General features: G+C 33.4%; 1 protein-coding gene across 5 annotated transcripts in view; it reads left to right on the top strand.

Annotated features, from left to right (window-relative positions):
* Window positions 1-13,191, top strand: part of RPS6KA6 (ribosomal protein S6 kinase A6) — a 131,892-nt gene that overhangs the window by 78,908 nt on the left and 39,793 nt on the right. For all 5 annotated transcript variants that reach the window (XM_054472346.1, XM_054472345.2, XM_054472349.2 and 2 more), the window contains 7 exons: window positions 2,129-2,231; window positions 2,808-2,938; window positions 3,357-3,479; window positions 3,968-4,057; window positions 5,181-5,339; window positions 7,649-7,810; window positions 12,026-12,102. In XM_054472346.1, coding sequence (XP_054328321.1) covers window positions 2,129-2,231; window positions 2,808-2,938; window positions 3,357-3,479; window positions 3,968-4,057; window positions 5,181-5,339; window positions 7,649-7,810; window positions 12,026-12,102 — 845 coding nt within the window. The remainder of the gene's footprint in view (window positions 1-2,128; window positions 2,232-2,807; window positions 2,939-3,356; window positions 3,480-3,967; window positions 4,058-5,180; window positions 5,340-7,648; window positions 7,811-12,025; window positions 12,103-13,191) is intronic.

The following is a 13,191-nucleotide window of genomic DNA, read 5'->3' as shown; positions in this document are numbered from 1 at the left end:
CAGCGGACAGCATGTATGAGTCCTATAAGAAGTGGACCAGGACCAGGCCAGTGGACTTGTTAAGTCTCTAGAATCCTGCTGCTGGCTGTGATAGGGAGTGATGGGCTGGTTCTTGGAGTCACAGGCAGAACTCTCAAGCAGAGACAGGGAGAGTACTCTGGAAGTGGGAGTCCTAGGGTACATCATGTGCCTGTGGGGGCTGGGATCTCAGAAGAGCCTAGAAAACGCTTCGGCAGTTGCAGAATGCTCAGGCAGTTGGTACATCAATGCATATTGCAGACCTGTGGGGCTGGGCTCTCACGAGTGCCCACAGAATGCTCAGAATATAGCAAAACACTCAGGTGATTGGGTCCCTATGGCTGATCACAGGCCTGTGGGAGCTGGTCTCTTAAAAGGGCCCACAGGATTCTCAGATTGTGGCAGAACGCTCTGGTGGTGGGATTCCCATGGCTGATCACATGCTTTGGGGTCTGGGCTCTCAGAATGGCCTGTAGAATGCTTATGTGGTCGAAGTCCCAAGGCCCATCACAGGTCTATGGGGGCTAGGCTCTCAGAAGGCCTCCAGGTAACAGGCAAAATAGTTGGGAGCAGGGCCGCTGGGCTGCTGGCCTTTCAATGGGGAAGGCAGACCCCTTCAGCTGAAGCAATGAAGGTTGGCGGCTGTGGGGTGCTTGGCCCACCTGCACTTCCCTCCTGAAGGAGCAGCAGTGGATTTCACTTTGGTGGTCACACAAAGGTGCCCAGTTTCCCCACTGTCTCCTTGGCCCAGGAGTGGCAAGTGTGACGGTGGTGTTGGGCGCAACTATTGAGGGAGCTGAAGAGCGGGTCACCAGGCTCTGGGAGCTGGGCTCTAAGAAGAACACCAGGCTGTGGCCAGTATATACATGTAGGGGCAGGGCAGCTGTGCTGTAGACCCATCACTGAAGAAGGGAGGCCTCATTTAGAAGGGAGCAGCTGAGGCCGGCAGTCTGCAGCGTGCATTCTGCTCACTCCTCTGTACTGCAGCTGCAGTATCTGTCTTTGAGGTGTGCACAAGTACCAGCCTACCTGCTCCCTGCCTAGTGAGGTGGCAGCAGCCGGTGCCAGGCTGCTCAGGGATCAAAAGTCCATGGGATTCCACATGGGCTTGAGCGGTACCTCTGCACGGATTCCAGGCAGCTCCGTGTATTAAACTGGAGGCCTAGGGGATTCAAGGGGGCTTACCTATGGTTAGCATTGAAAGTCTGTGGCAGAATTGTGGAATCCTGGGGGTCTCTCACTCAATCTTCCCTTCCCTTCATCGAAGATCTCCTGGCTCCACACCAGTCTCAGTTCACCTGATGGCATGGCTTTGTTCTCTTCTTTCTGTGATTCCCAATTCCATCGCTTCTCTGATGAATTCTAGTGTGGCCTCTTAGAAAATCTACTTGAAGTGTCAATATTTATTGCTATTTTGATTCCTCGCCGTGAGAGAGGCATCCACTAGCCCACTAGATGTTTCTAGTGAGCCATAATGAACTAGAAGTTGTGTTTACATATTTAAATAAATAAAAATTACTCAAAAGTAATTCCCTATTTATTTTTCCCCACTGTGGGACTGTAAGCTTTTTAAAAAATAGATTTCAAAAAAAGTGGCTTTATATATTATTAGAAATTTTCTGTGCCTTTCAAAAGCATAGATTTTAGCAAGATAGTTAGACGACTAAATTTTTCAATTATCTGATACAAGCCTAAAGAGCACATTTAATGTATATTTTTATGTGAAAACAATATTTTAGATGAAATATGTACTTCTTAAAAATAATTATTGATTTTGAAAGCCTTGAGCATTTTAGTTATTATTGTGCTGTGTTTGCATGGTTATGATATCAATGAGCATTCAAAAACTTCTGATATCCGAAATCGGGCATTCCTTGTCAATTCATCTTGTGGCATCATTGCTATGTTTCTTGGCCTCATTACATTTTGAACATTATCTCTCAAAATTTTAGAATTTGGTTAACAGGTATCTGAAACCTGTTGAAACTTATTTTATGAAATTGTTAGTCTTCTATTATGGACTGTGAATATTATGTTCTGCTTTCTTTTACAAAGTATAATAATTTTTAAAGTCTTAATATGTTTTGTGTTATCTGGTTGCCCCTTCTAGAAATTATATAAAAGAGAAGTTCAACCTCCTTTCAAACCTGCTTCTGGAAAACCAGATGATACTTTTTGTTTTGATCCTGAATTTACTGCAAAAACACCTAAAGGTAATGCATGTAAAATCAGAGATTTTATTTAAGTAGATAGTTTAAAAATAAACTTTCTTCTGAAGTAAAAACTAAAAGAATGGTAAATTTGCAGAGAGTTGATTTGTCCATGGGAAATATGGATCCTATACAAAACATTGCTTGGGCAGCTGTCAAGTAGATGTTTTAAATGGGAAGTATTTATCAGGAAGGAAGGAACTTGGTCAAAGGGTGGCAAGTTTATTTCTTTGTTTTATAAGTCCTTTGGCATGCTAATGATTTACAGGATGGGGTAGGAGGTAAGACATGAGATATATTACTCTGTCTTTTACAGTTTCATACATACACTCAAGAAATATTAAATACCTACTATGTACTAAGCAATGAGGATGCAGCAGTGAAAAGAACACAAAAAATACTGACTAAAATGGAGCATGTATACAGATGGGAGGAGACAGATAATATATAATAAATGGAATATATAATATGTTAGATAGTAGCATTTAATGGTTTTCTTTATAGTTAAAGAAATTCTGACACTTTATATCATAGAATTCTGTGTGTAGTTATAATTAAATGCAATTATTTGGACATTAGATTCTCCCGGTTTGCCAGCCAGTGCAAATGCTCATCAGCTCTTCAAAGGATTCAGCTTTGTTGCAACTTCTATTGCAGAAGAATATAAAATCACTCCTATCACAAGTGCAAATGTATTACCAATTGTTCAGGTAAATTCCACTTAATCGCATTATTCAGTTTTGGGATAATTATTTCTCTGTTATTGCTGATGTATTCCTAATCGTTTTTTTAAGTGATTTTTAACTTCTTTGTTTATCTCTTGGTATAAATCATGAATTAAATATGTCCCTGTGTGTTTTGGAAAAGAGCAGACAGTGGTAACTTTTAATTATATTTATGTGGCCTCTTGAATAAAATAGAAGGGTGATGTATAAGCTAGTTGATTTATTACATTGCCTGTGGGTATCAAGAAAGGATTGGTTCATGCCATTTATAAATGTTGATAAAACTTCTGTAGAATGAATTATTCTAGTTTAAGGCTTAAGATGAATGTATATTTAGGATAAAAGACAGAAAATGTGAAAATATTTCATTCTCCTTAGTATTTTACTTTTTAAAAATAAACAGATAAATGGAAATGCTGCACAATTTGGTGAAGTATATGAATTGAAAGAGGATATTGGTGTTGGCTCCTACTCTGTTTGCAAGCGATGCATACATGCAACTACCAACATGGAATTTGCAGTGAAGGTATTGTTTCTGAGCCTAGCTTTCTTGTTTGTTTTATGCATGTAATTTAAATTATGAGTCAACTGACAAACATTTTCAGTGGAGTAAATGAAGATAGGAAAGATAAGATGATGAGAAAGAACTCCGAGACTTAATATTTTCATTTTTGAATTTTTTTTCAAGCCTTTGTTATGTAGGAACAGTGTATTTCATGAATTTTTGCATTTGAATAATTTCGTTATACGTGTATTAAGATTGAGCAGTTGCTACAATTACAATCACGTCATCATTGGTACAGTTTCAGTGAAATAGGACATAATGTTAAAATGTTCTTTTTTTCTGTTACTTTTTTTACTTATAAGATGTTTTTAAATGTTAAAATAATATGAGGTAAGCATTGTTCTTGAGTTTTTAAGCATTTCTTCAAAAATATAACCAAATTGAAAATACTCATTTTAGACAAAATAATTTTTCTGCCTCAGATATTTTTCTTTTTTCTTATTTCTTAGATCATTGACAAAAGTAAGCGAGACCCTTCAGAAGAGATTGAAATATTGATGCGCTATGGACAACATCCCAACATTATTACTTTGAAGGATGTAGGTATTTCTAAATCTAGGTATCAGCTAAGCTAATGAAGTTATGAATTGGAACTTTATTTTTCTTATTGAAACTTTTAATGTCTTTAGCATATTTATTTTCATGCCTCAAAAATCTCAAGACTCTTAAATTGCCACTTTAATTCTTTTTTTCCCATGATTCTGTACTCCTAGTCTTATAGAATATCAAAAATAACTATGATGATTGGTAAATGAGAATTTCCTCATTACCTGAATATATTCTGGCTGGTTAACTAGTTAACATTGTAGCTAACACCATTTATTATTCTGTAGTGCTGTCAATACAGAAGATACAGGAGATTGGGGAGCTGCCAAATTCTTGAATATTTTACTTTCTTGATTGTATAGTAATTGGCTATAGCATTATGGATTGTTTCTGGAGTGAAATAGTCTTAGTCTATAGTTTTGTAAAATGAATATATAACTCATTAATATGTTACTGAATGCTCACTTTTCACATAAGGAGATAATGTTCTTTTCTCTTTATACAAGACAGAAAAGTCGACTATCACCTTGATCAATTTGTGTCAGAAAATGATATGCACTTTGATTTGTAATCTTTAAACTACTGTGGTGTGTGTGTGTTTATCATACATGCCCTGAGAGAAAAGTGTATAAATACTTTTCTTATTTGTTTTCCTTGGTATACTATTGGAATTCAACCAATATTTAAGATACCAAATCAGATAATGGACTGAGGGAAGGGTATAAAAAATAAATAATGTATTTACTTTCAGAAAGAAGCTTATGTTTGGGGAAGAGAAGTAGCTATAATACAGTAAAAAAAAATGAGATAGAGGTCATTTGAGAGGCACAGAGTTCTAATTTTTAATTTCTTTCTTTGATGAACTGTAACCTATAACTTCAAAAGGCAATAAAATTATATGTTTAACATGGTTTCATGGGACTGTGTAGGTGATTGTTTAGCCAATTCAACCTTTAGTGCAGCCTGTACTTCATTAACAGTAAAGGAATAATGTCTTTTTTGTTTCTAATACTAGAGGGAAGTCTAGTAGAAAGGTAAATATAATTAAAATATAATTTAAGAATTATAGAATTGTAATTATAAATAATAACATTTTAAAACTGCGTTCTTTCGTAGGTCTTTGATGATGGTAGATATGTTTACCTTGTTACGGATTTAATGAAAGGAGGAGAGTTACTTGACCGTATTCTCAAACAAAAATGTTTCTCGGAACGGGAGGCTAGTGATATACTATATGTAATAAGTAAGACAGTTGACTATCTTCATTGTCAAGGAGTAAGTTGTAGTTAACTTTTTTCTTTCTATTCTGGGACCTATATCTTCATAAAAATATAGGAGATGATGCCACCTAAAATAAATTGCTTTTATTCACATATATTTCTATAGAGAATATCCTAATAGAACTCACAATGTAGTGAAGTTTGTGGATTTAGGAAATAATTTTCTCTCTGCCAGTTGGCCCTGATTTAATAGCATATTCATTTAAAAAGTGGTTTGAATTATATAAATGTACCTAACTTTGACCTTGAAATTATGAAACTTAACTAGACTTAAAAGTGAAACGTAAAAGAATTAACCAAAGACATACAGTGACTATTATTCAAGTTACCTAACATATAAAGTTCAGGTTACCTGACATGTATCTTGAACCTTGCCAGCTCCTTCCCTAAATACAGTAAGAAATGTGTATTCTAAACATTTGAAGTATTACTATATTAAATTTTGTGGTGAAAGGCAGGCTTGTTATTTTCCTTCCTGTCCTTTCATAAAGAAGGCAAATGAACTGAGTTACAAAAAAAGGCAACTTTTAATATATATAACTGTATAAAAAAAAAGTAGGAAGTAATTTAAAAATTTAAGTTTGAATCAGTTGTAATAGTAGATATGTACCAACTTAATAAAGAAATTTAAAATGGCAATTTAGAATTGACATAATGAAAACTCTGCATCAGCCCCTCTTATAATTAGTAAAAATAAACTAGTACTCAATTTTGTGTGTGGTTTAATAAAGTGTGTTTTCAGTATTTTGAGATATATAATGTTAAAGCAGTAGCTTTTTATAATTAAATTATTTGATTGTCTTTACCAACCCTCTCTAAAATAAAGCATGAAGAGAATTTTTGAGAAGAGCATCATAGCCATCTCTTCTTTATTATTGTATGAACCTTCAGGTTCTTACTTCAATTAACTAAATTAATAAGACACATATTGAGCATTTCTACATGCCAGGCATTGTAAAAAGTGTTGTGGATTCAAACATGAGTGAGACCTGGTCCTTGTCCTTACAGAGCTTTAGCATAGTAAACTCTGATTAAAGGTAAGGGTAACTTACATGAAATAGATAGTACTAGTAGGGAACTTATCACATGGGGGAATTTCAGCTTTTTTTTTTTTTTTACCAGTTCTACATTTTATTTGTTTCTTCTTTATTGTTTCTGTTTTTCTGCCAAGACTTCCCTTTTTTTTGCTGAGAGTTTAATGCATTGAAAGCATGTTTGTTTTACTTTGTTGAGGATCATTAAGATAGTCACTTTAAAATCTTTATCTGTTTTAGCATGGTTCATCTTGGAATCAGAATTTATTGATTTTTTTAAGACTGTGTTCCATTTTCTTGGTTCTTTGTATATCAGATAATTTGGAATTGTATCCTAAGCATTATGATAATCAGTTATAGAGATTTTAATATTTCATTATTTTTCTCCAATAGTTATTATTGTTTCATTTGTTTAAGTGGGTAATTTTCTTGGCTGGGCTTGAACTGAAAACTAGTTTTGGGGCCAGAAGCTCTGGTTTTTGTTCATATTATTTGTCTTTATACAAATTATTTTGATCCTGTTGCACACATTTTTGATTCAAGGATCAGTTCTGGCTCTTTCCTTTATAATATTCCTCCACTCAGCATTCAGAGTTTTCTAGCATCTTCTTTCTGGTCCTCTAAGACAGAAGGTCTGAGGGTTTTTCCAAATGTCTTTACCACCACTGTGTGCCATAGGGATTGCACTTAAACCCAGGCTAAAAGCCACAGATATGGAAACCTCCTTGTATAGTTTCCTGTGTTCCCTCCTTCAACAAAGTGTGTACTCCTCATCAGAGTATATCTGCTTCTGTTCATTCTCCAGTGCCTTCAGATGGTTGATTTTTGTATTATATCCAGGTTTTATGGTTGTTTACTGCAAGGAGCGGGGTGTTGAGTAGGGTCTTAGTCCATTATGGACTAAGTCTAAACTTAGTTTAGTTTGTAAGTCAGGAACTGTTCTTATATGTTATGTATAACACTAAGTGATATAAATTATGGCATGTCCAAAAGTGGATCTGAGAATTGAGCTTAGATATATTGAGATTAGAAATGGTTAACAAAACTAGTGGCTTTTGAGAGAATAGAAACTGGAACATCTATCTGACAGAGATAATTTCCTGTGTATATTTTAAGCTATTAAGCTTGAGCAAAATGTCGTTTTCAAAATTTTGTAATTTGGAAAGTTTCTTTTTCTCAGATATTTAGTTAATTATATAGATATAATGTTTTATTTCTCAGATATTTAGTTAATTATATAGATATAATGCTTTTTTCCTTTATATTCAAGGTTGTTCATCGTGATCTTAAACCTAGTAATATTTTATACATGGATGAATCAGCCAGTGCAGATTCAATCAGGATATGTGATTTTGGGTTTGCAAAACAACTTCGAGGAGAAAATGGACTTCTCTTAACTCCATGCTACACTGCAAACTTTGTTGCACCTGAGGTATTCCTTAAAAACTTCACCATTTGCCTTTCATTCTTTTCCTTTAGTTGAATCTATATGATGCCATGTGAATGTTATGGTAGGCAGATAAAAGCTGTTATCTTGTCCTTTTCAGTTTTAAAGTTCTTTAAATCAGTGAATTCTCATAGCCCCTAATATAAATATTTACACTGGTAACTAGCATCTAAAACCAACCAGAATGTAATAATCAGGCTATTCTATTCTGTTGGGTTATATGCTAATTTCAGAATCACATCATTTTAGAGTTGGGAGGTAGGGAAAAGATAGCCACAGCTTCAATATATTATGTATTCTAAATGAGGAAACTGTGGCTCGAGGTACTTCAATGACTTATTCAAGACCCAGCATTCACTTAATAACAAAGCTAGGATAGATTCATCAGGTATGTTAAATTGTACTGAACATTAGGTAATTTGTATAGATTAGCATTATAAATAACATATAAGGGCAGTGCCATCCTCGATTGTCTTTAGGATCTTCTAACTCCTGGAGAAAATAGCCACACAGGGGTTTTTGTAAGCCGTGGGGATTTTTCTTGGAAAATAATATTTATATCTAAATATTAGGGTGAAGAGTCAGGAAAGCTGATGCTCTTAGGGAGAAGAGTCAGGAAAGGGGAGGCTCTGGTACAGATTTCACATTTGGGAAGCTGTAACATTCATTCTAACCATGAGGATGGGAGCTTTGACAGTAGCAATGTCCATAGCGGTGAAAGTAAAGCTGGGGAAAAATGAATCAAGAGATGGCATTGGCCATATAAGTTCTTCATAAGCTTTCTTTGTTAAGTCAGTGGCTGTTCTTATATGTTATGGATAATACTGACATGTAATTACATATTCAACGAAAATCAAAATACCTAAAACTCTTCAGATTTGAAAAAATTGACGTGTCAAATCAAAGGAGAAGCAGAGTAAAATAATTTGAGAAGAATTCCTATCTTCTATATATTTTATGATTTTACTTTTATATCAAATACTAGCTTTTTCAGGGAAATATTGCACATCAGATATATTAACAATAAGCCACTTGTATTTTAATGTAAATAAGTCTATATTTTAAAGTAGCTACTATAAAAATAACTTTAATAATGAAAATAGAAATATAGAAAATACTATACTGATATTGAAGAACAGGCAGAACATCTGTTTTATAAGCTTTTTATGATAAGAGATTTGACTAAGAAATTATGTATGTATCCAAAGAATGTGATTTAATCTATATTTTAATAAAATTCATAAAATAATGTAGAAGTTTTTATCTGTTACAATATATTGTACTGCCCTAAGGTGTATGAGATAATAGCCTGCACATAAAAAATATTAGCCTTTTTAGGACATTTCAGTGGTTTTATAGGATAGGAGGACAGAATATTTGAGATAGTGCTCTTCTGTTATGTATAGCAAATGTGGTCATCATAAAGGTCCTCATAAATATTGTAACAGATTTATACAGTAGACATAAGAGCAGAGTGTAGAATAACCATTTTAATAGCCAAATATTTAGTATTGACTTAATCTTGTGGACCTAAACTACTTAGTATTATTGCAACTTCTCACTGGAAAAATGTTAGAGGTGAATATGTACCATATGAACATATCAACAACAGACATTAAAATGAAAAATATATAATATGTCCGTGTTTAGATTAATGGTTAGGTAAACAGTTTTAGATTAATGGTTAGGTAAGCAAACCCAGAGAGTAGAATACAGCCCATTGATGTTTTTTTCCCAACAGACGTACACTGTAGTAAGACACTTTTACCATTGTAATAGTGAAGGTTTTCAGGTGGGCATCTGGAGACCACTTCTCTCTAACTAGTGCTTGAACTACCTTTGACTAGTATTTGTATTTTCAAAATACTTTGAAAGTTTTATTTTTGAGTGATGAAGCTCATGCTAGGAATCAATAATATATTTGTAAATTGTTATTAGTGAACCACAGAGAGTATTTTTAGTGAGGTTTGTTTCTGAAATTTCAGACGCTTTCAAAAGGTATTAGTAAAATATAAAAATGCATTCTTTTTTAAACTAGAATTGGAAAGATTCAAGTATCGATACAGACATTTCAGTAAAAAATGGCATTTATGGGAGTATACATTCATTATTTCACAATGCATAAAGAGTTTTTGTTTGATAAGAGCTACACTGATTATTGCAATTTTAACTTAACAATAAGGAGACAATATTCTTTTAGTTTTTAGATTATGCATCAGTTTGATCAGCCTCTTAGGGTTTATTAGGTAGATGTGCTTTTCTACTATACCTGTGTTGCAAAAAGTGAATATGTCTCTAAAATATTTTATTCTTTGATAAAGGCAAATCCACTACGTTATATTATTCAACTGTTATTATAAGCCTACTGAGGTTAAAGAAGTTCCTGAATTAATGGGGCTTACAAAAAAGTTGAGGGATACTGTGTCTGCAGCTTTTTATAAACTAATTTTGAAGTTAACTCTCCTTTGCTCTTTCTCTGGGCTGTCATATAGTTTGCCCCAAATGTTAATTGATTTGAGCAACAGGAATGAGGAGCTCTGTGTATGTTACTTTCTGCTGACTTGGGAAGCCAAATGAGAGAGAGACTTATGCCACTGACTACTTTAATTGTGACTTCTATCTTTGTATTTAACTTGATACAAGTAAAAAGGTGTGAAACATAACCTCTGTACTCTTTCATTCATCCTACCACTGTGCCTTGTTTCTTTTATGATTATATGCTCACTTTTATAAGGGCATTGAGACTAGCTCTAGAAAAAAAGTGGACTGTTTCTTCTTTACCTAAAACAAGTTTTTCATATTTGGCCCTAATTAAGCAATATGACTGACACCTCCTGCGCAAGTCTGTCCTCATAACTAGGAAGGTTATAGGAGTATATGGTACCTACAGCCGACTTGATTAACTCTCACCTGTCCAAGTAGTTTCTATGCAGTGGCCCTCAACCTTAGCTATGCATTGGATCACTTGGGAAACTTTAAAAAGCTTCCTAAGGGAATCAGGGAAAACATGGTGATGACTGGAACTGTAAGATGTGGTGAGAAAAATGAAGAGATAAGGGAATAAAATCAGTAGAAGTCTGTGTTTTACTAGAGTATGCCAACTTAACATTTACCATGATGTGAGTGGTTTAGCTATACCTTGTTATTTGTTAAGTACTTTATAGTTCCCTACTTGTATTATTTATATAAGCCAATTATATTTTTATATTCTCTTTACCCTCTTAATTTTGCACGTATGTGTGTTTTTATGAATACACTAAGACTAGGAAAAAAGCATATTTCAAATTTTAAGTTTGTTATATACTCTTTATTCATGTTTGGCAGTTGTCAAAGTCAAACACTAGCATTTTTAGCCTTTTATAGATGAGAAATTCATGCTGGTGGTTATATAATCCCCAGTGTTAATGCATTAATAATGTTTCTATTTTGTTCCTATGCCTAGAGGCTTTAGCAGTGGGCTTGTTTTTCTAAATGAAAAGAAAATGGCCTCATTTCATCTCTTTATTTTTCTAACGAACTCTATTAACTTTGTAGCTAAATCTCACATGAATACATAGCAAACGTATTATTTGATTTTTACTAACACTGGCCCCAAAAAACAGCTTCCTAAATTATTGTATGAAAAATAATGAAGCCATTCAGTATTTTTCAAATGTGTACTTGTGGTCCAGAAATATACTGCTGTTTTCAAGACATTGGCCTTGTATGGTAAAATATAAATTCATTCTGCTTTTGTGAGATCATGTATTATCTTGCCATATCTTGTGTAGTAAAGAGGCAGTTATCATAGATATTAAAAACACAGGCTTAAGTAAGACTTCGTGTTCTATTACTTACTAGTTTTGTAATGTTGGGTAAGTTACTTAACATTCACTTCAGTTTCCTCATCTTCAAAATTAGAATATTATCTACCTCATAGAATCAATGACAGAATTAAAAGCCTCAGTACTGTATATAGTATACATTAAAATCTCTGTACATATTAATCTTAAGTTTAGATTTCTCCTATATCTGGTTTCCTAAGAGGAGGAGAGAGAACTCATTGAGGTGTCAGGGGTTATGTCTTTACTACAAGTGCATAAAATGGTTGAAGTTTTTATATTATGAACTTTTGTGAGATTATTAGAAGTAAAACAACTTCTTTGGGAGAAAATTGAGTTTATATTGAGTAACACCATATAATGAGTATTTCTTTCTTAGGTTCTTATGCAACAGGGATATGATGCTGCTTGTGATATCTGGAGTTTAGGAGTCCTTTTTTACACAATGTTGGCTGGGTAAGAAACATATATTCAAAAGCATTAACGTTGTTATTTGTATTTAATCTGTATATCTTCATCTAGAAAGAGAATAGATTAAAATAACTTTAAGGAAAATGACATTTACATTTCAAAATATTAATATTGATTGTTACACATAAAATTAAAAAACATAAAGCAAGGTGTAGAATGAGGCACTACTAATTTATGACATAATAATTTTAAAAGGCAGTTGTCACCCGGAACTAAAACTTTTAAAAATAAAGTGCATTTCTATTTTAATCTTGAAAATATTTATTTAATCATAAAATAGTTGCATGTTTCACCAACAACTTGCCCACTGAACTTGTTGATATTCAGTTGATTTTTTTTTAAGCACTTGAATTCTAACTATTCTGGCACTAGAGATTTAGTAAGATTGTGCAAATCTAAATAGTAACAATACTAAACTGCAGAAACACACACAGCTACCTTCCCTTGAAAGGATAAAGAAAAGCTCAAAACAAATGTAATAACAATTGGACTATGTTAATGTTGATACTTTACAAATAATACGAGTACTATTTTACTCTCAATAATGAGTAGCACTTTTATTTAGAAGTGAAAACTTATGGCTGTAGAAATTATTCTAAGAGGGTTGGGATAGAGAAAATGGCCAAGTTTAGCAAGTAATTATAATGTACTTAGACATATATTTTAAAGAGTGCATTTAGTATTTTTTAAATATGCTTGACATACCAAGAGCTCTATAAATATGTTATAAAAATGGTGACTCTAAATTGTTTAATGGCTTCGTGTTAATTACACATCTCAGTACATTTCACATGCTTTTAGGTATTACAAATTTATGCAAAATATTTAGTTATAGACAACAGTAAATACTGAAGTTAAGGGTAGCTAAAGTTTGCATATCAAAAACAATGTACATGATTGATCTACATAATAAATGTAATGGCTATAGAGTTTTGTGTCGATATAAATATTTAACCAACCAAGTTTTCATAGATATTAATAAAAAGTAATGATAACTGTTTCCACTGATGATAATGGTGAAATGTTAATGAATAAATTGAAACAAGACAATAAATACATTATGAATATATGAAA

The sequence above is a fragment of the Pongo pygmaeus genome, chromosome X, assembly GCF_028885625.2.
Source record: "Pongo pygmaeus isolate AG05252 chromosome X, NHGRI_mPonPyg2-v2.0_pri, whole genome shotgun sequence".
Lineage (NCBI taxonomy): Eukaryota > Metazoa > Chordata > Mammalia > Primates > Hominidae > Pongo > Pongo pygmaeus.
Note: the sequence above shows the minus strand (reverse complement) of the source record. Positions and strands in the feature narration are given on the sequence as shown.